This window comes from Colletotrichum acutatum, assembly GCF_030867785.1.
Source record: "Colletotrichum acutatum strain CBS 112980 chromosome Unknown BDZ83scaffold_119, whole genome shotgun sequence".
Lineage (NCBI taxonomy): Eukaryota > Fungi > Ascomycota > Sordariomycetes > Glomerellales > Glomerellaceae > Colletotrichum > Colletotrichum acutatum.
The window spans coordinates 1-25582 of record NW_026849113.1 but is presented as its reverse complement, the minus strand read 5'-3'; the positions used below and the strand labels follow the sequence as shown (position 1 = coordinate 25582).

Sequence of the window (25582 nt, the reverse complement as noted above, 5' to 3'; positions counted from 1 at the left end):
AGCATCTGCCCTCTACGACAGCATTCAGGTGCCCTTCACAGGCACTGATCAGTTGCCTACTCCGGTCCCCATCAGTACAGTACCTCCGAGCGGAAGCGTCCGTGGAACTATTGTTTACGCCGCTCAGTTCCTCACGTCAACAGTATCGGGGACAGGTCAGTCCACAGTGACCCTTTCAATAATCCCGCCTTCTGGGACACAGGCTATTGGCTTGGTAATCATTGCAGTCCCTGCCTCGCTACAATCGTCAACGACGTCGTCTATCTCACCTGATAGTGGAGGAACGTCTACCAGTGAGATCAGCTCTGATTCACCAGCGACTTCACTCACAACTTCGGTAACTGTGGCACCTCCCCTAGCTGCGACGAGCAGCATCAGCTTGAGCGGAAGTGCCGGCAGCACTGGAACTATCGGACTTGGCACAATCCTTGAGTCAACTAGCGTGGCGACAACATCCAGCGAAGTCGAGAGCTCGAGGACCCTTAATCCTGAACCAATAAGCACAGCCTTTGCTTCTCTACTTACCACCGCCAGTTCAAGCTCTTTGAGTGACGTTTCTCTGGCATCTGGCCTTAGCACTCTTCAGGGTAGCAGTACCTCCTTTGAGGCCCTCGATACCGACACGAGCGCAAGGACTTCGGTTGCTATCGCATCAGAAGCCAGCAGCTCCACTTCCATCGATGCAACCTCAACTGAAGCCGGCTCCTCAATCTCCTCCACTGTCTCGAGCTTGCTTAGTGAGTCTCTCATCACGACAGCAAGAGCTGGTTCCAGCAACATCATCCCAACGACTAGCAGCACAAGCGACTTTGAGACAATTTCCACAGCGCTTGCTTCTCTGATATCTACCACCAATCTCAGCTCCACGTTTGGCTCGTCCAATACGGCAGATGACACTACCTCAGCGTTCAGCGGCCCAATTACGGAAACCACCCGTTTGACTACAAACACTGAGATTTCTTTGGCAGCTTCTTCCAGTCTTGCTTCCGAGACAGCCAGTATTTCTCTCGAGATTACTACCTCCACTGGTGACACTCCGAGTACATCAGATAGCTCGCTGACAGATAGTTCCTATTCTCTCCTGTCAACTAGCACTGATACGATTGCCTCCTTTTCTTCGGATTCTACAAGCAGCGATCTCACAGCAGCCGCTTCAATTCCTTCCAAGACTTCCCAATTCTCCACCACGTCAGCATCAGCGGACGCTGCTTCTTACGTCACCTCGCAACTCATTTATACCGGTCCGTCTTCATTATCCGAGCCTCTCCCATTGAGCACTATCCAGCCAACGAACGGGTCTCCAGGCACTGTTATTTTGGCTATTCCAGCATCTTTCTATGCCACTTCGACATTGATCTACACCGAAGGCGACTCCTACATCATTCCGTCTGCCATTAGTACAGTTGCGCCTTCCGGAACAGCTAAAGGCACCGTCGTCTTTGCCGCTCGCTACGCAGTGGCTAGAGTTGCGTATTCGGGCACTTCACTCATTACGGAACCTATCCCAATCGCCACATACCCGGGCAGCGGAACAGTTCTTGGTACCATCGTCTATGCCGATCCTCCATCAACCTCAGCAACATCAGGGGCATCTTCTACCACGTCAATATCTACAGACTCCCCTGACGCCTTCACAACTCCAGCCACCTCGACTTCGTCAACTTCCTCCGACGTGGGAATTTCTTCTGCATCCTCCAGTAGCTCACTTCTGTCTACTGTCTCTTCATCATTAGAGATTTTTACTGAATCTTCGACTTCTTCGAGTGACACGTTCACAGTAAACCCTGATACACTACTACCAAGTTCTACCTCTGTGTCGAGGACAGAAGGGCCAACAACAACAAGCCGCTTATCTCCCGAGATTTCTTCATCAACATCAACATTAGCATTATCATCAAGTGATTTCACAGACCCCGTAGCTTCTCCAACTTCGTTCACAACTAGCTTAGATGGTCAAGAAACATCATCTGTCAATGCATCATCGGGCGAAGCGTCAAACACTTCAAGCACCTTGGTCACTGAATCTACCCCAACATCAACCTCTTCATCATCTCTGTTGTCTTCAAGCTCCTTGGAAACTATTGGCCTCGATACCCTGTTGCCTACTAGTACATCTAGTAGTTTCTTACCTGGCGTGGAAAGCAACACATCGGGTACCTCATCTAGCGACTCTGCTCTTCTCGGTCCAACATCACCATTTGACTCAGGGTCTACAACCAGCAGTAACCCGCAATCGCCATCTGCGACGTCTACTCCTAGCTCAGCCACCACTGTCACCTCGACAACCGATTCTGCGGATGAAACCTCGACCAGCTCCTCGGCGGAATTGTCGTCGTCAGCCGCGAGTACAGCAATGACGCTTGAGTCTGACACCTTACTTCCAAACTCCACCAGTACCTCTTCGAGTGAAACTTTTGCTGCAACGAGCATTTCGACTTCAAGCCCGAGCCCATCATTGATATCGATGTCTTCTGTAGATTCATCCTCGTCCTCGTCCCCAAGCACTCAGAGTACATTAGAGGTCACCACCTTGCTGTCAACGTCTAGCGACTCTACAATAATACCATCAGTGTCCTCGGGTAAAACTGATAGCTCTTCTGTGCTGAGTACCTCAACCTTAGAACCCAACTCTCAGCTTACCTCAAGCTCTGTTGAGGAGTCGTCGTCTTCTTCCAGCACTCAGGCGACTGCCGAGATCAATACCTTGCTACCAACGTCTATCGTATCTTCACCTACAGGTACAGAGACAAATTCCTCATCTTTCGAGTTGAGCAGCTCATCAGGAGTTCCGTCTGGACCGAGCTCGACTGCTACGTCTGATCCATTATCGTCCATCGCCATCATCGCGTCCTCGTCAGCTACGGACTCTTCAAGTACCCTGAGTAGCGTGGGCTCTGATTTCATTACCTCAAGTTCAATCGTTACCGTCAATCTTAGTACGCTACCTTCCTCAACTGGCCTTCCAACGAGTGAGGATATCAGTTCTTCGACCTCCGACGGAGCAGGTTCATCGACGCCAACGCCAACATCAACCTTGCCGCAGTCAACTTCAAGCAGTCTAACGGTGGAGACCACAGCCACTACGTCCGAGGGCTCTTTGGCTGACTCTTCGTCTTCGACTGTGAGAGTTGATCCGAGCGGTCTGCTGTCTACATCATCAAGCCCATCTACGGAGCAAGGCTCGAGTTCCACTGTTATACTTGGAACGTCCTCGTCAACTCCACAGTCGTCTGCGAAAGTAAATCCATCTACAACTTCGGACGCTTTGGATACTTCTTCTGGCTCTCCTACCAGTTCCAGTACCATTACTGCGGCTTCCGTCAGTTCAACATCAGATGTTGTCTCCTCCTCTTCAGAGGTTTCCAGCACTACTGCGGCTTCGCCCAGCCCTACAATCAGCCCGGATAGCCTACTGTCCACCTCGCAGAGCACTTTGACTGAAAGTGCATCAAGCACCTCTGAGAGCGTCTTGATGTCGTCTTCAAGCTCTACGGCTACGCCTACTATCAGCTCCACGGAACCTTCTTCTTCAGTTACAATTAGCATTCCGGTCACTGAATCAACTTCAGTGAGCTCGCAAGCAAGCTCTGAAGAAATTACAATCACACCAACACTTTCCTCTACTAGCACATCCACAAGTAGCTTTGAGTCTTCTTCGTTCACGGTCGACCCCACAACCCTACTCTCAAGTTTGACGACTTCAGACTCTTCAAAGAGTGATCCCCTATTGTCATCGAGCTCTACCGCTATTTCCACCGGATCTTCCGCATCCTCACCGACCAGTACTTCAACTGTCATAACAACTTCTTCAACTCCCCAATCAAGCTCCGATGGAGCCGCATCCTTAACATCTATATCCTCATCCGTTACCACGTCTACGTCTCCATCTTCATCTCCAACGATTGACCCCTCTAGTCTTGTCTCGACGTCCACAGAATCGCCGACTACTGGTGTGACGTCTTTTCTTTCCTCGTCAAGTTCGGATCGAAGCTCTTCATCCGAATCCAGTTCCGAAAGCTCAGTCGAGGCTACGTCTAGTTCATCACTTTCCTCGTCATCAACCTCAACCGGGCCGTCACTATCTTCGAGCCCCCCATCGGTTGATACAGCGAGTTTGGTTTCCAGTTCGGAGTCATCTTCCTCAAGCTTATCGACATCCACCATCAGCTCAACCGCCGGAACCACAATCACAACTTCAAGCTCGAGTCTAGCCTCATCTTCTGCTTCTTTCACCCCTGGATCCTCCAGTGCGACAAGCGATGCAGAAACTTCAGCTACTCTGTCCAACTCATCGTCGGCGAGCACTACAAGCACCTCCTCGCCAACATCTTCGTCGTCGTCGACCTCCGCGACTGCGCCAGAAGTCACTCCTTCGACCCCATCTGATTTGTCAGTCACCTCGTCTACCTCGTCAGCATCTTCAAGCCCAACGGTCGATCAAGCAACGCTACTGCCCACTTCGGAGCCATCTCCAATGAGCACGTCCACAGATCCTTCGTCCTCGATCGCGCCGGAAGCGACTTCCTCAAGCTCATCTGGCTCGACGTCCATTTCAATTACTCCATCTACGTCTTCGATTTCACCAGCCGGTCAAGATACGTCGCTGCCTACATCAGAGTCTTCGTCGATGAGCACTCCGACCTTCTCCTCGTCATCATTAGCTTCCTCTACGCTTTCATCCAGCTCCGCCTCCGAGCCTGCTACCACTCCATCCGTAACATATATTTACACGACCATTTTCCTCACAGCTTCAGACTCGCCAGACTCAACTATCATTGCTTCAATCGGTCCAAGCGGTACTCACGCTGGCACTATAGTCGTTGGAAGACGAGCACAATTTGTCACTGTCACTCGCCCATACAGTGGGACCAATCCTCTGAGCGGTGGTGCAACTACTGTCAGCATCGTGCAACCGCAAGATGAACAGCCAGGCACAGTCTACGTTGAGACAACTCCAAATGCGACACCCTCGACTTCCAAGTCAACATCCACTGACCTCTCGCCAGGGTTGTCGAGCTCGATATTCTCAAGCTCTTCGACCTCCGAGCCACTCCCAAGTACATCTTCTACTGGCGCCAGCGCCACTTCTACAAGTACGACTGATGCTGTCGAGCCAAATACTTTGCTGTTAAGCACGAGTGCCGCTTCGACGAGCTCGTCTTCTAGCTCAGACTCGCTTCCGTCGACCTCAACTTCTCAGCCATCGTCGACTTCAGCTAGCACTTCTGCGTCGACTAGTAGTGTGTCTTCCATGTCGGCTTCAAACACACCTTCCAGTGTCAGCTCAAGCAGCCCCTCAGGACCATCTTCAAGTATCTCCAGTATCACATCGTCAACTACAGCCAACACAGCGGAAAATAATACCTTACCCCCGACCACGAATGTGTCCTCAACGAGCGCCTCATCTAGCTCAGAGCTCCTTTTATCAGGTTCAACATCACTGTCTTCGTCTGGATCGACAATACTATCTTCGCCGACCTCAAGTAGTAGTGCCAGCCAACTCTTCCAGAGCAGTTCGGGTAGCCTTTCAAGTGCTTCTTCTACTGTTATTGCATCCACATCGAGCCTGAGTGTCGATCCCGCATCTTTGTTGTCGACATCATTGACTCCGTCGTCGTCGTCAACCACAAGCACAACTGAGTCGTCTACTTCAAGCTCCGTCGGTTCTCCCAGCACTTTCGCGACCGCAAGCGTCGCAAGCACATCCTCGACCTCCTCTCTGGGCAGCTCCGTATCGTCGAGTACCACAGTCAATCAGGCCTCCTTACTGCCGACCACCACTAGTGCTTCTTCGACATCGGCTTCGGGATCAACTACCAGCTCGACCGCATTCACTTCTTCGGATTCTTCTAGCGCGAGTCAAAGTTCAAGCTCATCAACTATAACGAATACCTCGCCAACGCCCACGTCTTCAAGAATTTCGGCTAACCAGGCTACCTTGCTACCGACTACCTTAAGTGGTTCTTCAACGTCAACTTTGAGCTCAAGTACTAGCTTCGATGTGACCTCGTCGTCGACTTCGCCCTCAAGACTATTCAGCACAACTCAGAGCTCATCGGCGACCGCAGACATATCATCGACGCAGATCACATCCAGCCTCTTGTCAAGCAATTCTTCCTCCACAACTCCGACCCCGAATGCTGCTACGTTGCTTCCAACATCCATTAGTACCTCAGCGGGCCAGAGCTTCAGTTCCTCTAGCTTGATTTGGACTTCTCCCACCTCATCGACAAGCAGCCCTGTTTCCCAGCCGACGTCATCTTCAAGCAGCCTTCTCGGCAGCTCATCGTCAACTGTCTTATCGCCACCCATCCCATCGTCTACTGACTCTACTTCTTCCAGCGTGTCTGTCAACCCCGCCACATTGGTACCTACGGCTTCTAGCGCTTCGACGAGCAGCTCTTCAGTCAGTTCTTCCATCAGCTCTCAAAGCACTTCATTATCAGCAGGCACCTCTTCTAGTCCTGCCTCATCTGCATCTATGTCCACCAGTATTTCAACGCCACCCAGCAGCTCCTCGTCAATCACCCCAAGTACCTCATCGTCAGCCAGCCCAACGGCGAACGCCGCCACGCTACTTCCCACAAGCAGTAGTACAACAGGGCCATCTTCGAGCAGTCCCAGTAGCAGTCCTTCTCAATCTTCTAGCTCTGCAGTCAGCTCAAGCTCCACTTCCAGCGGTACTGCGTCTAGTAGTAGCTCGCTTAGCAGCTTTGCATCTGCCAGTCCAACTTTTAACGCCGCCACACTGCTCCCGACGACAAGCAGCGCAGCAGGGTCATCTTCAAGCACCTCGGCTAACAGCCCGTCGTCGTCCTCGGGTTTAACGTCCAACGTAGGCTCCGCTACCAGTAGTACGGTGCCCAGTACAACTTCTTCCATCAGCGCAACAGTCAATCCAGCTACGTTACTGTCACCAAGCACCAGTTCAACAGCGGCACCTTCGAGCAGCTCCGCAAGCAGCTTTCCACCCTCTTTCAGCTCGTCGGCAAGCTTATCTACAGTCACCTCTACTAGCAGTAGTACAATTACTGCTAGTATTCAGTCTAGCACGTCTTCTTCTTCTCCTTCTTTGTCTTCTTCATCCAGCCCAACAGCCAATGCAGCCACGCTCCTGTCAACGACCAGCAGCGCTTCTACGATCAGTCTTCCGACAGTCTCATCTTCATCTTTCAGGGCAGCAACAAGCTCCTCACCAAGTGCAACGGGTAGCTCTTCCGTAGAAACCACATCGTTCCCGTCAACTTCATCGAGTCCGACGGTTGAAGCAGCCTCATTCGTGTCCACTACTAGCAGTACGTCTACAAGCAGTAGCTCTTCCACCAGCTCAACATCTCCCACCTCTGCCAGCTCTTCGATCTCGGTATCCACTAGCAGTGGCACTACTACCAGCCCATCATCTAGTAGCTCAGCTCTCAGCTCGTCTGCCACTTCTTCGAGTGTGACGGTCAACGCAGCCACCCTATTATCTACAACAAGCTCCACAACGAGCACCTCAACAAGCGGCCCGACGACCAGAAGCTCGATATCTAGCACGATATCTCTAAGCAGCACTTCAAGCAGATCTTCGAGTGGTTCTTCGAGTAGCTCTACTGCTTCACCCACGGCGAACCAAGCAAGCCTGGTCTCCACATCCAGCAGTGCCACTACTAGCAGTTCTGCCACCAGCTCTACTACCAGTATTTCTACTACCAGCAGTATATCCAGTACCTCTTCGTATCCATCTACTAGTGTCACAGTAAACCCCGCAACTCTGATTCCCACAACAAGCGGTACAAGCAGCAGCAGCACTAGCGCGATGAGTAGCAGTGCTTCCACGAGTAGTAGTAATAGCTCGAGCAGCATCCTTTCAAGCACCTCATCCTCGAGCGTCACTGTCAACGCCGCGAGCTTGGCGTCAACTACAAGTTCATCAACATCAACCACGAGAACCTCGACGTCTTCTACATTCTTTTCAAGCTCTACCAGCTCTTCATCGAGCACAGCAATAACCTCGTCATCTTCTACGTCGTCTACAAGCTCTTCCTCGAGCTCCTCTTCAAGCTCTTCCGCCAGCGCTGCGCTCAACACATTGTTAACTTCGTCGAGCGCTTCCACGTTCTCGACCTTGACAAGATCGTCGTCGTCTTCTTCGACAACTTCATCTACGTCGAGCAGCGTTAGTGTTCAGGCAAACACTCTGGCGTCGACTAGCTCGAGCTCAAGCAGCACACCCACATCGGCAACCACAACAAACACACCAGGCTCGACTTCATCGTCCACCTCATCGAGCTCATCCTCATCCTCACGGGCTAGCAGTACCTCCTCTGCAAGCTCAACTTCCAGCTCAAGTTCAAGCTCGTCTTCTTCCCGAAGTACTACGTCGACAAGCAGCTCTTCCAGCTCGAGCAGCAGTAGTACGAGCACTTCGTCGACCTCATCCAGAGTCGTCGCCTCGGCCACACAAGGTCCCGCATTTTCGTGTCCCACGACCGGTTTTCTGATTCAGTCCCTGACCCTGTTCTCACTGAACCTGGCTACTGGAGAGCGAACTCAAATTGCCGACAACATAGGCGGCGACTCAGCTCGCAACATCAACGCTTTGGGCTACAACGCAAGAGAGGACTACCTCTATGGGATCTCCCAGAACGAGGCCGCCACCGACTTCAAAATCATCCGCATCCTGGCCAACGGCACGGGTACGTATGTCGCTACGGTCAGCAAGCTCACAACCGGCCTGTTCAACTCGGGCGACATCGATGAGAATGGCCAGTACTGGATCTCCACTGGTGGCGCCGACTTCTATCAGTACAACTTCGCTCCTGGCACCGCAAATTACGGAGGTCTTGTCAATAGTGGCAAGCTCAGCGGTACCGGTGGCTACACCATCGGTGACTGGACTGTCGTTCCTGGCGTCGGAGGCGGGGATCTATGGTCCGTCGGCGTGAGCAATCAAGTTGCTTACTTGTTGCGGTGGAGCCGGACTACCCACGCATTCACAGTGGTTCGCAACTTGGGCAACCTCACAGGAGCAACTGGGACTACGGTGCCTTTCTGGGGTGCTAGCTACGCAACCACAGATGGCTACCTCTTTGCGGTGGAAAACGGCAGTGGGCAGATTTGGCGCATCGCTGTTGATGGCTCTTCAAACCCACTGAGATTGAAGGATGCACCAGTCAGCAGTCGAAACGATGGCGCCAGATGTCTGGATTCCGGCGCCATCGTTGTCACTGGCTAACTGTGGCCTGAGATGTCCCTGGTCGTTAGTTTCTCCTTTGTTTTTGCAATGCCTTTTGGAATATTTAACCAAGTACCGTGTCAGCGTATGATGTGATTTTTGAGAGTCTATTGAAAATGGTAGTTCACCAAGATGAATTCGATAACGAACTAATAGATAATGTCAAATTTTCTGGAAGAATTATCTCACATCAAGCCGCTTAGGACTGCCAGCTCCCAAGAGTCAACATCGAGACATTGCGATGTCGAAGTTTCCATTGTCGCAGCGTATCCAGTGGTATAAGTGAAACTTGGTGCCGACAGAGCCAGCCGAAGCAACCAAGCCACCTATAGTTGCACATAGCGCCAAGTTTGTGAGACCCAACAATGAGCATGTGATCGACAATGTCAGTCGCAGGGAAGACTAATGTGTCTCGCTTGGAAGGCTCAGGCCGGTGACAGGCTTTAGCAAGAGATAAGCAGATATTATTCATCTCCAGGCATCACCGCCTTACACTTATACCTGTTTGTATATGCTCGAATAGCTATCTAAAGTTGTACGGTTCCTGTGATGAAGTGATCTAACTCATGTGGGAGATCAATATCGGCGTGGCTAGGCGCAACTCCCGTATATGCTAATTGACGAATGTAGATACCTTACTAGTTGATTAGAGAGACGAGTAGAAGAATCAGCCCTTCCGCATGTGCTTTCGAAAATAAAAGATTGAGAGAGGGTGTTTTCCACAGAAACCCTCGCTTCGAGGTTTAAGGGTGGAAGGTAGGCCCGCAACTTGTGTTGTCGCGAACCAAAGTGATCAGTGCGACTGCATACTAGCTGTAAATGATCCCCAGATTCACCATCCCGGGTTGCTGATATAGACTTTAGGGTTATATCACAGACCACCATCAGTTAAGCTTCAACTTGGTAGTGCTGGCCTTGAAGTCTCCCAAAGTTCCACCGAGTCAAGACCCATGCTAATTTTGGCACCGATTTGGCACTAGATGATCGTATTCTATCAGTAGTTACTCATCACAGGGATTGCAAGGGATCCCAGGCCGCCTTAGATTGCTTGAAATGCATCCCCAAGCCAACTAAAAACTGTGAAAAATGACGCTTTGCGCTGTAAATCAGGCTTGGCTAAACATCCACGGTCGCTACGAACTCTGACGTCGCCGGTCCCGCATAACAACTTGGTTTTTTTCTGCCTCCCCCATCCTCAGTATTCTGGCCCGTTAGTTGAGAGTCAGTCATACCAACCAAAATTATATCACACCGGGTTCACCGGATGTCACGCCATATATAGCATTGTTTGCCTATGCCCTCTCCACTGCGCAAATCGCCAAGATGCCAAAAGAGGAGGAAAAAAAGGGGGTTCGCCGTTCAGATTGGGTAGGACCCGGAGGAGACTTACATGGGGTCTCCACCGCGGATTGACCGTTACACTGCCGGCAGCCGAGGCTCAGGACGAACGACTGAAGAACTACATAGTCGGCGGGGGTTCCTCGCTCGCTTTTTTGGTTTCTCTTTTGTCTCTTCAGTGCCATCGCTGAGAGCATTCACATTCGTTTTCGACATTCGTTCTTTTTGCTAGATCTGGAGTCAAGATGAGCGCCGTCACCAAATTTGGGTTCGAGTACCAGACTGCCACTATCAATGGCGTCGAGTACAACTACATCCACGCCGAGCCGGCGGGTAAGGTGGTAGGCACAATCTTCCTCATCCACGGGTGGCCCGATATGTCCCTGGGATGGCGCAACCAGATCCCTTACCTCCTGTCCAAGGGCCTCCGGGTCATTGCTCCGGACATGATGGGTTACGGAGGTACTGATGCTCCCGCCGACGTCAACTACTAGTAAGCCTCTTGCACCAAACACTTTGCCTCAACGAGGGAAGCTTGGCAAGGACTGACCAACTCAACCAGCACATTCAAGCGTGCCTCTGATGACATCGCCACCCTTGCCAGTCACCTCGGCCTCTCGCGCATCATCCTGGGCGGCCACGACTGGGGCGGAGCGGTCGTCTACCGCGCAGCCCTCTGGCACCCGGAGCTGATCTCGGCATTCTTCGTTATCAGCACCCCCTTCGCACCTCCCCGTCGGGCCTACGTCGACCAGGCCACCGCGCTGCCTACGCTGCACTACCAGCTGCAGTTCCGCACCGACGCCGTCCAGGACTACATTGGCCTCGGCGACGTCCAAAACGCCACCCGCGTCCGCCAGATCCTGAACACCATCTACGGCGTCAGGCTGCCCAGCGGCGCATCAGCCTTCAATTCCAGTGGCGCCGGCTTCGACTTTGACCTTCTCGACGGCGTAACGACGGACACGCCGCTGCTGGGCGAGGAGGAGCTCGATTACTACGTAGAGAACTATGCCGGCAGCGACCCCTTTAACAGGACGCTCAACTGGTACCGCACCGGCGAGCTCAACTGGCAGGACGAGCTTGCGCTCATTCCCAGCAACGCTACCGCGTATACGGCCAAGTACTCGCAGCCTGCGCTGTACATTGGCGGTTCGCTTGACTCGGCGCTGCCTCCCATCTTGTCCACCGGTATGGAGACGTACTTCGACAGCTTGTCAAGAGGCGAGGTGAACGGTACGCATTGGGTCATGTGGGAGAAGCCCGAGGATGTGAACGGTTATGTTGGCAACTGGCTGAGCAGCTCAGTATTGGGCAACCTGAGTCTCGGTGTCAATGTCACGGCTGGAAGCGCTCTGGCGTTGCTGTGATCGGTGACATGTCGGTGGAGGAGGGCCTTGCCTGGGAGTCGCATGGCACGGACAACGATGCGTATGATTATGGAAATCAGCATATAATAGAAGAATATTACCATTGTACAGTTGAATTTCCAGAACGTGCCGCTGTGAGAGTTGAACGCCATCATCCGATCGACCTCATGTCCTGAAGTAGTCGACACTGCAAGGAAAAGTATGGCGGGGTGAGGGATGTGCGATGATGCAGTAGAGCTGCAGGAAGGGACCATCCGTTCACTGCAGCCCGGACAGGGCCTGGAACGCTGGCAGCGCTACCTAGGTACCTACCTTAGTTGAACCCCACCGGAGCCACTGACGCCGACCTCCGACTCCACTCAAAATTTCCAGCTCTCACTTCATCCCACCTCAGACAAGCCCAAGGCCATCCTCCAGGTCGTTTGCGCTTCAATTGAGAGGATTCTCTGCTTTCCCGTTGTTCCGACAAACATCACGACAATGGCTACCTCTAAGGGCCTCCCCCGCGATACGTTCGCCAAGCTCTCCCCTCATCCCTTCCTCCTCGCAAACCTACAGCCTCCGGCCCCCGCCAACGCCGCCAGAAGCAACGGCCGAGCACCCAACGAAGCCCGAATTCCCAATGTCAACACCTCCAGCTTGACCCATGCCAACGGAAGCGCTGTGGTCCGCACGGGTGACACAACCGTCATTTGTGGTGTCCGCGCCGAGACACTTCTCGCCTCCGACATCCCCAACTTCCGCACCGCTGCGAATCTCGACAATGAAAACGGCAAGCCAAGCTCGGAGCTGAAGGACTACGATTTGCTCGTCCCCAACATCGAGCTCGCCACCGGCTGCGCACCGCAGTTCCTCCCCGGCGTACCTCCCACAACACTGGCGCAGACCCTGAGCACGAGAGTTTACTCATTGCTGCATTCCTCCAACCTCGTCGGCCCGGAGGACCTGAGAATATGGTACACCCGCCCTGCCGAGAAGGCCGAGACGGAGGGCGATGATGGAGATGACAAGATGGACGAGGACGATGACGAAGAGAAGTCTGAGGGTGAAAAGGTTGTCATGGCGTACTGGGTTCTATACATTGACATCTTCTTCATCTCGTTCGACGGCAACCCCTTCGACATTGCCTGGGCTGCTATCCTGGCCGCCCTTCGCGACACAAAGATCCCCGTCGCACGATGGGACGCAGACCGCGAGATGGTCGTCTGCTCCCGAGAGAACCCCAAACCCCTGACGTTGCACGGCTTCCCTATCGCCTGCACAGCTGGCGTCTTCACAGGAAAGGAGACGACGGATCGGCCTGCTGCCGGCAAGTTCTGGACTCTGGTCGACCCGGACAGGTTGGAGGAGAGTCTATGTGATGAAGAGGTAACGGCAGTAGTGGACCGAAGTGAGGGAGAGACGAAGGTATTGGCGATATCAAAGCACGGAGGAACGGTACTGCAGCCGCAGCTCATACGGGAGTTTGTGGGCGTTGCGGAGCGGAGATGGGAGCAGTTTTACAAGGCCATGGCATGAAGATAATGATACCCACCAAAAGGAAGGCATGAAAATCCAAAACGTTTAGGGAAAGGAAGCTGTTCCCTCTGGTATATCCTCAGGCTATGCTCTACCCGTCCAATGGTGGCATTCGATCCCCCCTATCGTGAGCTTTGATGACCCAGCCGCCTTTCACCCACCAGCCGCCTTTAGTGAGGCCCGGGTGAAGACGAAAGCGCATACCTACTTAAGCCCATCAACTTCCATTATCTTTTTTCTGACACGACCTTCTGAAGCTGCCAAGCCTCTTTCTTCACATCACCTTGCAAAATCTGCATCACTTGGGGGGAAAAAAAACCATCACCACTTTCTGGGAATTTTACTTCAGAAACACCGAGCATCATCATCCAGCCATGGCCAATCTTCATTCTCGAATCCAGGACGCCTCGAAGGAGGAACTCGTCCAGATCCTCAAGGCTGTCTGCAGCTTCACCGATACCCACTACCACGTCAAGAGCGTCCTCGACTATCTCGACGACAAGAAGCAGTCGGAGGCCGCCGCCGCCGCCAAGCGCCGCCTGTCTACCCGCGCCTCCTTGTCCAACAAGAGTTGGGCCCAGCCGCTCCCCAAGACTGTGAAGCGCAACATCAAGATGTGCGAGCTGTGCGAGCTGCCCTTCGTCGAGAAGGAGAACACCAACGAGTCTTGCCAGTCTCACTATGGTAAGTTGGGATCCAACCGAAACATTTTCTGTCCATTGTGGAGTGAAAGTATGTTGACGGACTGCGTTCGACGCGACAGGCAAGTGGCTTCTCGAGTGCGAGAATGAACACGAGGTCTGGTTCGCGGATCTTGACAAGGCCGGCGAAGAGTTCACTTCCAACGAGGAGGCCATGTGCATCGTCGACTGCTGCAACAGCCAGCGTGGCGCCAGCAAGGGATGCGTCGAGGGCAAGCACGTCGCCTTGGTCCCTGGTGTCGACACCAGCGAGGACTCTTCCGACAACTAAGGGCACACCCGACAACACGATAACGAGACATGATTATGATACCACAAGGGCATTAAATTTTTGGGGGCATAGGTCTGCTTGATTACACAGAGTCGTCGGTACCTGAATAAGGTGTTGCAGAGTGCGCCAGGAATTGTTACGAGGCATCAGACTAGGTCACACCAGGTTTTCACTAGCAGACAGGAAACAATCGGTAGGAATTGACGGCAGTCTGGTTTGCTTGTTTTGGTTCATAGAATCAACTTAGCAAAGAAAACAGAGCTCCGTCATGTCCCACAAGGATCGAGCCAAAGTCTGCGAAACACAGAACACACAGTAAGCGTGCCGCGGTGAAGATATGTATTCCACAATTCGAGCCACCTTTTCAGACTTTATTCCAAGGCAGTAGATACTAGGGAAATTCCTTCTACCGCCCGGCGCCGAGGAAGCCTAATGAAAGGCCCTCATGAGCCTCAAATCTACTGAATGTTGACTCGCGGCTTGGTTACCGAGCGGATGATGAAGGAAGGAAAAACTAAAGAAAGTCGCGCTTTCCTCGCGATGAAATTTTAGGCGAGCCAGCTACAGTGCCGAAATACAGTGCCCGCTTCGGCTTTCACACATTTCAGCCTCCATTTTCCAGGTTCCCCACCATAGAGCCCCATCGTCAATCTTCCAGGTTCCAACCTCAGCTCTCGACTTCTACGCAAATTTTCCCTCCTCGCTCTTCCTTCGACCCTACACTTTCCAACACCATGGAATCGCTGGCCGAGCAGACGTGGGATGTCATACTCCACGGCACTGGCCTGCAGCAGTCGCTGCTAGCCTTGTAAGCTCTTTTCCTGGCCTCTCTTTTTCCATTCCCAGCCCAACTCGTCGTCTTTCGGCATCGTTGTTTCTTGAAAAAGCCTCGATCTGACTGACGCAGTCTCGCTTGGCCGTGAAGAGCCCTCTCGCGGTCAGGGAAGCAAATCTTGCACCTCGACCCCAACGAGTACTATGGCGGCCCCGAAGCCGCCTTCAGTTTACAAGAGATTGAAGAGTGGGCTACTGCGAACGCGGCGCCCACCGACGATGCCACCGGATCATCGCGCGTCTTCTCGTCGGCGGCTGTGAGCAAGCCCGAGGTAGCGACGGGCTCCGGGCCATTACTCTCTTTCCCGAGAGCCTACTCCCTCGCCCTCGCACCACAGATCATACACACTCGCTCAGAGCTCGTGAAGCAGCTCGTATCATCGCGCGCGTTCCGACAGATCGAGTTTCTCGCCGTCGGGTCATTCTTCATATACACCCCACCAGCTGCCAGTAGCGGGACCGAAGCTGGGAAACCGAGCCTTGTGCCGATCCCTTCGACTCGCGAGGCGGTCTTCTCTACGACCGCGATCCCCGCAAGGGCGAAGCGGTCGCTGATGAAGTTCCTCAAGTTCGTCTTCGACTACAACTCGGAGGACAACAAGGGCATATGGGCTTCACATGCCGACAAGCCTCTGTCGGAGTTCCTTTCGTCTGACTTCAAGCTGGACGCCGCTCTGCAGAGCTACGTTGTCACGCTTACCCTAAGCCTGGACGGCAAGGTTTCGACAAAAGACGGCTTGGCAGCTATCCACAGGCACCTCTCTTCAATGGGCGCCTTTGGGCCAGGCTTCGCTGCTGTGTACCCCAAATGGGGCGGCCTCTCTGAGATCGCGCAAGTCGGTTGCCGCGCTTGCGCAGTCGGTGGCGCAGTCTACATGTTGGGCACGGGCACAAAAGCTACGCGCCAGTTCAATGAAGCCCAGGAAGATGGCGCCCGCTTCGAGGTCGACTTGACCAGCGACGTCATGGTGAAATCCCGGACGTTGATTCGCGGCGCTGAAGAGGTTGCCTCTGTCGGCCAGCGCGTGAGTAGGCTGACGGCGGTCGTGAACTCGCCGCTCTCGTCTTTATTCGAGGCTGTTGTCGAAGGATCACCTACACCAGCTGTAGCAGTCATTGCATTTCCGGCCACCTCCATTGCCGACGTTGCATCACCATTCCCCATTTACGTCTTTGCTCACTCAAGCGAGACTGGGGAGTGTCCAACTGGTCAGAGTAAGTTCCATCAACTTCCCACTTCCCCCTGTCACGAGCCCTCCATCGTACACATGATGATTTCAGAAAAAAACTTATCTACATTGCCTGAGCTTTGCTTTGACGTAAACTTCTGTGGAACTGATTGTACACTTTTTTATCACTTTGGCTTGCAACTACCTTGTATTGTTTGGTCACATGACTAACCAGGTCACTGTTTAGGCGTTCTCTACTTTGTCACTCCACTGACACCAACTTCAGCCGAGGCTCTGGAAAAGGCTTTGGCGTTGTTGCTTTCCGCCCTCGGTGATGGCGAAGACAAGCCTGAGGCGATCTACAAGGTCGCGTACCAACAGGCACTTGCGGCTGCGTCAGATTCCGCAGACGCGTCAGACGTCCTTCCCAGCCTGCCGCTCGATCTCGCCTTCAGCGACACAGCTCTGGAGCCAGTGAAGGATGCTTGGACGAAAGTCATGGGTTCGGCGGCTGAGGATTCCGACATTGTCTACATGAAGTTTGAAGATCGGGAAGGTGTTGGCGATGAGGAGGATGTCTACGAGTAGTCTAGCTTTTCAAATGAGTGCACGTAATAATGAACCTCGATGACAACTTCGATTTCAAGAACTTTTCTGGTGAATGTAGCTAATGTGTGTGTGATGTCTAGCAAATCTTCTGCCCGTATGTGATCCCGATTCCCCGAGATAGCAATTCTGAGTTCCCAAATTCTCCATCCGACCGATACCTTGGTCCGCAGATGACTGGAATTGTCTTCTCACTCCGAGACGAACCCCCTTCATCCTGATCCGGAAAATCAAATGTGTCGCAACGTAAAGACGAAAATCAAAAACGCAGAAAATGTCAAATGAACCTCCCTCCCGAACGAAACTTTTCAAGCAAACAGATTCTCCCCGATTCTTACTTCCAAGCACCTTGCAGCATTTGCCGCTCCACCATCTCGTTATGTCGTGTCGTAAAATCGATCTTTAAATACGCCGTTCAGTCGTCACTCCTCGCTGTTGATGTGCGCCGTCATGTCAACTCCAATTCGAATACGTCCGAAGGGCTGCAGGTCCGCGACATGCTGCTCGACTGTAATGGCGTCCTTGGTCGCCAGAGCCAGAACATGATAGAACGCCTGGGCCGCGACAACGTGATTCTGCTTTTCGGGCTCGATGAGATCGTCAAATTCAACCCATCGGCGGTTCTTCTTCGCATCTCCCTCCTTGATCTGGCCCGTCTTCTTGGCTTCTTCCTCGGTCCATTGCAGGAACTCTGCGCTTGCAGTGTCGAGCATCGACCGCATCCATTGAGAGTCGTTCTCACCTTTCTGCTGGGCAGTAATCAGGATCTCGGGTGGGTCAAGACCTTCAGAAGCCAAGTCCTGTGACGCCGGCATGTCGAAGGGAAAGGCGTCGAATTCCTCTGTGTGCTGCGCATCATGGAGGGGCTCGAAGGGTGGCATGCTGCTTCCGCGAATACTGGCAGACTTCTGGCGGCTAGCGTTTTCATGCCGCTGAGCACTGTGGCTGGCAACTGAAGAGCCTCTGCCTACCGAAGGGGTTTGGGCCCATGGCATCATGGAGGATGAATGGTTGTCGCGCATGGGCTGGCCAGCTTCCATGCCCATCTCGGGCATCGAATCGTCCCCGAATGCCATGTCGAAGCCAGTGTCATCATCCATAGAGCGGCCTTGGTGCGGTGTTTCATTGAGCCTAGGCCGAATGTTTCGGTCTACATGTTCATCGCCGTCCTCTCCAAATGCCTCGCCTGCTCGTCTCCGACGGCCTCTAGGGGAAGGTGTTTGAGCCTCGCGTTCCTCTTCTGTGGGCGGGCCGTAAATGATATCACGCAGGCCATTGCCCGCGAACATCTGAGCTAAGGGGAAGTCAACCCCATAGGTACCCACGCCTCCAATACCCTTCCCAAAAAGAAAGAAATAGGCATTCTCTTTGGCTTGGTTGGCGTTGCCCCTGCGTCTTTTGGTCGCTCTTTCTGTGTTATCGAGGTAGTCACCCTGCCATGATTTGAGAGTTGAACGGGAGAGTTGCGTGCCGTTATCTAGCTTTAGAATGCGGCGACGCTTGTTAGCAGGAGCAACTGCTTGATCGCTCTGAGCTCCCCGGGAGGCTTCAGGGACTAATGGGGCATCTCTCAAATGCGGAAGAGGGTCGCTTCCGAGCAAGGGCACGGCATGTTGAGCGTCGACAGCGTGGATATCGCCAGCAACTTGATGCTCGGCTGCAGCCTGGTCTTGCTGCATTGGAAAGTCGACATCGCACATATTGATCCCTGCAAGCTCAGGTAACTCAAGCTCGTCCTCGTCCAGTATGACTGCCCCGTTTTCATCAATGGCTAGCTCAACACCACCAAAGTTGTCGAAGTCGTCCAGAGCTCCGAACGGGTCTGCATTCATGTCGAGTTCCATATCGTCCCGAGATCGAGGAAGGAGCGTTTTCTGCGCAGAGCTTTGTGCGAAAGGGGAAGGCAGGCGGAAGTCCGGGATATCTGGCGACTGGGAAAAGTCGAGATGAAACGGCGAATTTCCGTGGTCGCTGTCGTCAAGGAAGTCAATGGGATCGGGAAACGGACTGAGCTGCGACTGCGACTTATTTCTGGAGCCCGAAGACGGCTGACTTCCAGCAACGAAGCAGGGATTACCGTCGTCGTCAATGGTGAAGTAGGGCATAACACTCGTCGGAACGAAACCCGGGTCGTCGCTTAAGGTAATCTGCTCACGCCTGACAAAGTTAGTGAATGTGTTAAGGGATTCTCGGTGAACATACCTTGCTCTTCCGGCTTTAGTATCAGTCTCGTTATTGGCAATGAGTCTGAGGAAGGTTCTCATCGTCGTCTGAACCTTCTCTGTATCGGTGAGCATGTATTTACACTGAGATGAGTAGACACGGGATACGCCGTAGAGAAGATTGCTCTGTAGACGGAGTGAGATGGGCGCTCCCGGCTGAATGATCTTCTCGCAGGCTTTCCGAATATCAACATCTTCGATAGCCCGACGCGACACCTTTTTGTGAGTACCAGCGCCACGAGGACCAATGGTGGCAATGACCCTGGAGATAAGAAGTAAGCATAAAGAATGTTTCATACGGACAAGATCTTACTCACCAGATGGTGGCGACGCCAAACTGGCGGCTGGTGAGGACTGTATGGTGTTAGTGACAGGCGAGATCCGATGTAAGACTGAAATGACCAACTCTCGTGGCTGTAGAACATGGTGGTTTCTACACAAGAGATCAACGCCGTCGTGGCGGGGGTTTGAAGCTTCGAGACAACTAGACCTGGCAGAAAGCAGGAGGTTGGTGCGGTCTTTGTGATGTGAATGTGGAATGGAAGTGAGTGAGTGAGAGTGGAAGAGAGAAGAAGGAACGGCATAGAGAAAAAACAAGCAGTCGCGTCGTGGCGGGTAGACGGATGAGGCAGGCAGGAAGGTGCCTGCCGTATGCAAGCATTGTTGTCTCGGCCTTATCCAAGTGTTCCTGCCGTGTCAATAGCTTCCCAACTTTTAGAAGGCACGTTGACCAATGAGCACCTACCTACCTCAGATGAAGGCAGGTAGGCGCAGTTCGATTAATTCGGACTGAGGTGGCTGGCTCAAGCCTTCTGTTCCAAACACCACTCCGTCCCAAACATCATTCCCAAGGTATCCTAATAACATGTTGGATGCTCTGCCCTACAGGCTCGGTAGGAAGTCAGGGGGGGGGGGCACTAAGAACACTCGGTTCTTACTGGGAACTTGGCGGGATGATGTAGTTGATCGTTAGACCTGCCTGAATTATTGAAATGATCGATATACTAGTCACGGCAGTCCGTCGCTCGCCTTCGTTATCCATTTTGTTACGTCAGAATTTACCTACCTTACCCAATTGCCATGCCTAGGCATCATCTCGAAGTCATAGCTAGATTCTTTCGCGACACAAGGTAGACTTGGTAGGTGCTTACAGCTTTTGACATCTCGGGAAGCAAGTAACACCAAACCGAGTTAGACTAGGGTATTGATAGCGTGGCACTTCTACTCGACCAAGGTCTGACAGAGGGAGATATCCAAGATTGAGGAGAAATTTGTGCTTTGGGGACTGCTGAACTGGGTTTCCTCCCAGGTACTCGTACTCAGAAGTCAAGCTTTTCTTCTTAATTAGGGTATTTTCAATTCACAACATAACGTCTCAATTGGAAGAGAGTGTGATAATGCGATCCAGGAGGGCCGTAACAGAGGCAGACTTGATTAAAAAAGTTGAAGTCTTGAATAAGATTGTTTTTGTATTAAACTCCTAAACTTCGATACGCTTCTAGTTGCTAAAAATGAGCATACAGATATGAATGGGCTTTTCCATAGATCAAGCTCAATGGCAATGGCCAAACATGGTCTTATTAGCCAAGTACTTTGTGAGATCGCGAATAATTCATCCTGTGGTTAAGACTTGAGGTTTCGATTGGACAATAGATGACATAAGCGTCGGACAGACCCTCCAGTGTGCACAGATCCTGAGACCCCTGCAAGACCCGACAGGAAGCGGGTTCCAGTGCACCCGGAAGTCGGCAGGCTGATATTCCGCAGGGTCGTTGCTGGGTCAGGCCTGGGTGCCTTTTCGCATTGTAAAATCATCACCACGGGCCATGTGAAGTCGACCACAGTAAGGCACTTTCTTTGTCCACCCAGAGCCAAAGGCACAACAGCACCTCGGCGGCCACCACATACTCCTTTTTTCAGTCTACTTTACCTCCTTGCGTCCGAGTTAGAGTGCGATCGATTGTGTTTGCCTGCCTCGAAGCACGTCGAAGCTCCTTTACCGCCGCCTCTGCGACAGCTACCCCGGACCCTATTACTCGACGAGGCAGCATCCTCCTAATACCAACAACACGATGGCGCCCCTTATTCTTCACAATGTTCCCGACGAAGAGCTTTACATTGGAGACGACGGCATCAAACGCCCTTACGCCATGGTTTTCCCACAGTACGTCTCAAACCCAACCGCGCTCGACTGCAAGCTCAATGCCACGCGCAATGACATGCCGCTAACACAGACTTTCCTCCCCTTAGACAAGAAGGCCTTCCTGGCGCCCGCCGCCGTGGCGTAGCAGAGACTGGATCTTTTGGAAAATCAACACGCCGCTCGCGCTCGAGAACAGGAACTCCCGCAGGCCGTCGCGAAAACCCAACAGTAGCAGCCGCCGACAAGATCTTTGGCGACTGGATCTCCTCCCAAGCCACAACTTCCAGCTCCAACTTGGCGCCCTCATCGACATCGGGCAGCGGCGCGACGAATCCTTCCTCCGCCTCCGGCGCCAACGCCGCACCCCAGCGCAAGACTTCTGGCCTCTCGCAGCCGCCCCTCCTTGCAGCCGACGACGCGCCCACCGCCACCGCCGAGCCCCGCGTAACCCGTCACGTCCCAACCGAAGTCATCCTCCGCGGCTACCGCTCCCCGTCGCAACAATACGCCGCGATCTCCCACTACGAGCAGCTCGCCGGCCTCATCTGCGAGGACTATCCCCGCGAACCGCCTCTTGAGCAGCGCCGCTACAAGTCGGAGCTTCGCGACCCTGCCTTCACCCGCCGACGGGGCCTCACGCCTGAGGAGCGCGCAAAGGTGAACCGCGCCGACGGCGGCGAGCACTGGATCAAGGTCACTTTCGAGTCCGCAGACGCCGCCGATGCCGCCGTCTACGCCAGCCCCCAGCGCGTGCTGGGCTACCTCGTCTACGCGGAACCCTACCACGGCCACCAACCCGCCCGCGACGAGCCCATCCCAGACGTCGACTCCCTCGTCCCCAGCCATGATGATCTGGGCCGCTCACAGTCCGTCCCCGCAGGCAGCTTCGGCACCCACCGAACGCCGCGCAGCAAGCACCGCACCGCGTCGTCCAACAAGCCCACCGGCGGCAACCCCTTTGCCCTCCCCAACGCCCGCTCCATGAGCGATCTCTCCCCGCCCACATCCCTCACCTCCTCCAACACGATCGAGACGGCCACAATCTCCAACGCGACAAACTCATCCGCGACGGTGACCGCAGACCCCTTTTCGCAGCAACAGTCAGCGCTGACCACCGCCACGACGACCACCGAAGACAGCCTCTTCTGCCGACGCATCCCCACCGCGCGCAAGGCTAAGCTCCTCCCCGCCGAGCAGGCCTTGCTGCCGCAGCAGAGCTACACCCAGAGGCTGGTCAACATGGTGCCCTTTTTGAAGTGGTTCAGCGGCTCCATGATTGGCAACGAGGTGCCGCGCACCGACAACGGCGACTTTGACTGGAACCGCGCCAGCTTGTACTGGAAGGTGATTTGCTGGCTCGACTCTACGTTTGGGCTCTTTGGCGGCGAGATTATGAGCGCCGACAAGGACGACTAAAGGTGTTCGTTCGGACCATGGATTTGGGGACGAGTGAGAATTTTCAATAAAGGGGGCTTGTGGGGTTTTAACTTGACGGGCGAGATGGACGGCGTTTGGAAAGGGGCTGGTAAACGGGCGGGGTTTAAAAAAAGTTTCATGTTCTATACGAATACCACGCGCATAACTACTTTGTTTATAGTTCATAGATTGGGCGAGCAGAAGCAAGGTTCGGTCAGAGACCAAGTACCGAGACAAGAAATTTGAGAGGCTCAGGCAAAGAATCATCACATGTCCAGATTTAAACAGTTGACCATGAGGATTGTGTGAAAGGAGGCTTTGTAAACCAGAATATGTATAACAGACTATGTATCTATGCAAAGCGCCAAAGGGGATAATGAGAGAGGAACCTCCGTCCCCTCCATCTATCGAGTAAGGTAATTGTAGGAAAATGAACAACGCCGCCTCTAAAATGGGTATAACAAAAATGAATCATGAGTCTTTTTCCGCCGCCATCAAAAATCCGAGCAGAGCAACCACCGAAAACTCGAACAGGAAAAACAAACATCTAGGCGTCGTCTTCATTCACACTCCACCACCGTCCAGGCCGCCCTCTCTCCTCCGACCCGCTCGCGATTGCCACCTCATCTTGCTCTGTGGTATCTTCCACGACGGCAGCGTCTCCAAGCAACGCCGCAGACTCGCCCTCTTCTTGTTCTTCTCCTCTTTCGGTAGGACTCTTGGAATCAACCGGTTCCGGCTCGTCGCCCCAGTTGGGCCTCTCCCCGAGAGTCTCTCCTTCGTCTTCCTCCTTGAGCACATCATGCCGCCTCTGTTCCACCTCGTCCTCCGGGCTCTTATCCTCCTCGCCCCTTGATCCCTCGCTCAAGCCGACCCCCAAGCTATCAAAGGTAACGTCGGTAGCGTGTCGCCGGATAGGCTGGGGTGAAAACGGCCTCACGCCCCTGGATCGGTTGAAATTCGTCTCGGAAAAGATGCTATCCGTATCGTTATCGTCCCCGCCAAAACCAGGCGACGGTCCTCCCGCAGCAGCAGCGAGACTCTGGTACCGCTCCGGATCACTCAACAGACTATCACCCCGCGCGTGACCCCCTCGCCTCGTCATATCTGACGCCGCGTCCGCGAGGATACTCTTGGGCGGGAGAATGCTAAACAGCTTGGCCGTCTCAGCCGACCCGCCGCCACCGCCTACACCACCTCCAATAACGCTTCCCAGCCCAGAGTGATCGCCGACCTCGTCGCTGGCAAACAGATCCGCGCCTTTTTCCAACAACTCGTCCAGCCCGCCGCCGCTCCACCCCTTGCGCGCAAGCGACTCGAATATGTCGACCTCGGCGCGCACAAGACTACACGAAGACTCGAGGATCCGCCCGCTGGTATCCTGGCTCTCCCGCAGCAGCGTCCGCGCGTGCTCCCCGTGCAGGGACGTCAACCCGTCAAGCCTCGTGGTCAAGTCCACCAGGTGCGCTCTGAACTTGCCCACATCGCGCCTCCGCTGCTTGTGCAGCTTCAGCCCTTCCTTTTCCAGCTTCCTGATCTCGGCGTTGCGGGCCTTGACCTCGCGCACGTAGGCCTCCTCTTCGTCGTCGACGCGCTGCCGCCATTGGTCTAGCTCGTGGAGTAAAGGGACCTCGAAGTCGCGGTAGACGGTCTCGGAGAGGATCTGCTGGTGGTTCGCGACGAGGTGGTGGACGCCCGAGGCGGAGAGGAGCAGGTCAGCGGTGCAGGATCCCTTTGGTCCGCCGGCCGTGAAGCTCGCTGATAACAGGCCTCCGCCGCCGCCGCCTCCTCCGCCTCCAGAGAGGCCGTTTATGCCGCCCGATAGGGACTCTGCGCGGGCTTCTTTGAGCCTTGCGCAGGATTCTAGTGCAGAGCCGAAGGCGGAGGCGGCGGTGGAGAGGGAGGCGAGGGCGATACGGTAGGCCTTTGCGGACTGGATGAGGTCGGTGTAGGCCGTCTGGGAGGACTCGAGGTCGGACTTTGTGAGGACGGCGTGGACGGGTTGCGGTGGTGGCGGGAGGGGCAGGTGGTATGAGGAGAGCGGGTTCGCGGTCGAGGCGAGGGAGTAGACTGGCGACGCGGGGACCGGCGGGAGTTGTGAGGGCGTTGGGGTTATGGGGCGAGAGTCGCCTGGCGCGCCTTGCGTGGCCATTGTCGTTGGGCTTGGAGCTTCTGGAAGTTTTGCGGTGACCTTTCTCCGTTTCGCCGTCTGGGTGCGGTTTCGTTTCGTTTCTTTTCTTTTCTTTTCTTTCCTGTTGGTGATAGCAAACAGCTGCGGGGAGTATGGTATCTCTAGGAGGGGAGGAAGATCTCGGGGCTTCGGGGTTGCTATGTGCCGGGGTGTGCGACTGGACGTGGAGTTGTGGGCTTTGGTTTGTTTATCGTGGTCTGTACAACGCCAGTGCGGACAATGACATGCTCAAGGGGCCCGGTGAAGGTCCAGAATAAGAAATTCGAGAGCTTGCGATGAGAAGGGCTCCCACCGGGACGATGAAGATAATGGAAGTGGAAAAAAAGGAAAGAAATGGAAAAGTTGTGGTTGGAGATATTTTTTGGAGAAACGCAAGACGAACGCCGCTGCTGCCCGGGTTGCTGCTGGATGCAGATGCAAGCTGCAGCTTCCCAGGATGGACAGCACAAGGTCAACACCCGTTGGAACTTGGGAGGGTTCCGGCTGGCTCAGGATTGGGGCATCTGGCGCATCTAGCGCATCTAGGCTGGCGTCTTTTGAATGTCCATGGGGGCCCATGGCGCTGGGAGACCTTGTGATTCGGGGG

At 53.9% G+C, this 25582-nt stretch overlaps 9 protein-coding genes across 9 annotated transcripts; 6 read left to right on the top strand and 3 right to left on the bottom strand.

Annotated features, from left to right (window-relative positions):
• Positions 1–2636: 2636 nt before the first annotated feature.
• BDZ83DRAFT_756165 (uncharacterized protein) lies at positions 2637–4551 on the bottom strand (the record flags this gene model as incomplete). Its single annotated transcript, XM_060514708.1, has 3 exons — positions 2637–2687; positions 2737–4382; positions 4452–4551. The coding sequence occupies 3 exons, from the start codon at positions 4549–4551 to the stop codon at positions 2637–2639; spliced, it is 1797 nt and encodes a 598-aa protein (XP_060360391.1).
• A 4030-nt stretch (positions 4552–8581) lies between these two features.
• BDZ83DRAFT_587793 (proline rich protein 5MeD) lies at positions 8582–9217 on the top strand (the record flags this gene model as incomplete). The annotated part of the gene is made up of 1 exon (XM_060506076.1): positions 8582–9217. A coding segment is annotated over one exon (636 nt), but the record flags the coding sequence as incomplete, so codon positions are not given.
• Positions 9218–10451: 1234 nt separating this feature from the next.
• Positions 10452–12163, top strand: BDZ83DRAFT_46457 (Alpha/Beta hydrolase protein). The gene is made up of 2 exons (XM_060503250.1): positions 10452–11048; positions 11118–12163. The coding sequence occupies exons 1-2, from the start codon at positions 10801–10803 to the stop codon at positions 11923–11925; spliced, it is 1056 nt and encodes a 351-aa protein (XP_060360389.1). The 5' UTR covers positions 10452–10800; the 3' UTR covers positions 11926–12163.
• Positions 12164–12303: 140 nt separating this feature from the next.
• Positions 12304–13504, top strand: BDZ83DRAFT_635301 (exosome complex exonuclease RRP43). The gene has a single exon (XM_060509159.1). It carries the CDS (start codon positions 12406–12408, stop codon positions 13441–13443), a length of 1038 nt encoding a protein of 345 aa, XP_060360388.1. The 5' UTR covers positions 12304–12405; the 3' UTR covers positions 13444–13504.
• On the top strand, positions 13505–14905 carry BDZ83DRAFT_635300 (uncharacterized protein). The gene is made up of 2 exons (XM_060509158.1): positions 13505–14127; positions 14207–14905. Exons 1-2 carry the CDS (start codon positions 13818–13820, stop codon positions 14413–14415), a joined length of 519 nt encoding a protein of 172 aa, XP_060360387.1. The 5' UTR covers positions 13505–13817; the 3' UTR covers positions 14416–14905.
• A 172-nt stretch (positions 14906–15077) lies between these two features.
• On the top strand, positions 15078–17075 carry BDZ83DRAFT_635293 (rab protein geranylgeranyltransferase component A). Its single transcript, XM_060509157.1, has 3 exons — positions 15078–15223; positions 15341–16464; positions 16666–17075. Exons 1-3 carry the CDS (start codon positions 15150–15152, stop codon positions 17004–17006), a joined length of 1539 nt encoding a protein of 512 aa, XP_060360386.1. The 5' UTR covers positions 15078–15149; the 3' UTR covers positions 17007–17075.
• A 371-nt stretch (positions 17076–17446) lies between these two features.
• Positions 17447–20409, bottom strand: BDZ83DRAFT_761738 (Rec8 like protein-domain-containing protein; the record flags this gene model as incomplete). The annotated part of the gene is made up of 6 exons (XM_060515194.1): positions 17447–19181; positions 19227–19508; positions 19560–19660; positions 20185–20250; positions 20313–20330; positions 20398–20409. 6 exons carry the CDS (start codon positions 20407–20409, stop codon positions 17447–17449), a joined length of 2214 nt encoding a protein of 737 aa, XP_060360385.1.
• A 909-nt stretch (positions 20410–21318) lies between these two features.
• On the top strand, positions 21319–22805 carry BDZ83DRAFT_587827 (uncharacterized protein; the record flags this gene model as incomplete). Its single annotated transcript, XM_060506077.1, has 2 exons — positions 21319–21410; positions 21497–22805. 2 exons carry the CDS (start codon positions 21319–21321, stop codon positions 22803–22805), a joined length of 1401 nt encoding a protein of 466 aa, XP_060360384.1.
• Positions 22806–23352: 547 nt separating this feature from the next.
• On the bottom strand, positions 23353–24957 carry BDZ83DRAFT_587763 (uncharacterized protein; the record flags this gene model as incomplete). Its single annotated transcript, XM_060506074.1, has 1 exon — positions 23353–24957. One exon carries the CDS (start codon positions 24955–24957, stop codon positions 23353–23355), a length of 1605 nt encoding a protein of 534 aa, XP_060360383.1.
• Between the last annotated feature and the right edge of the window lie 625 nt (positions 24958–25582).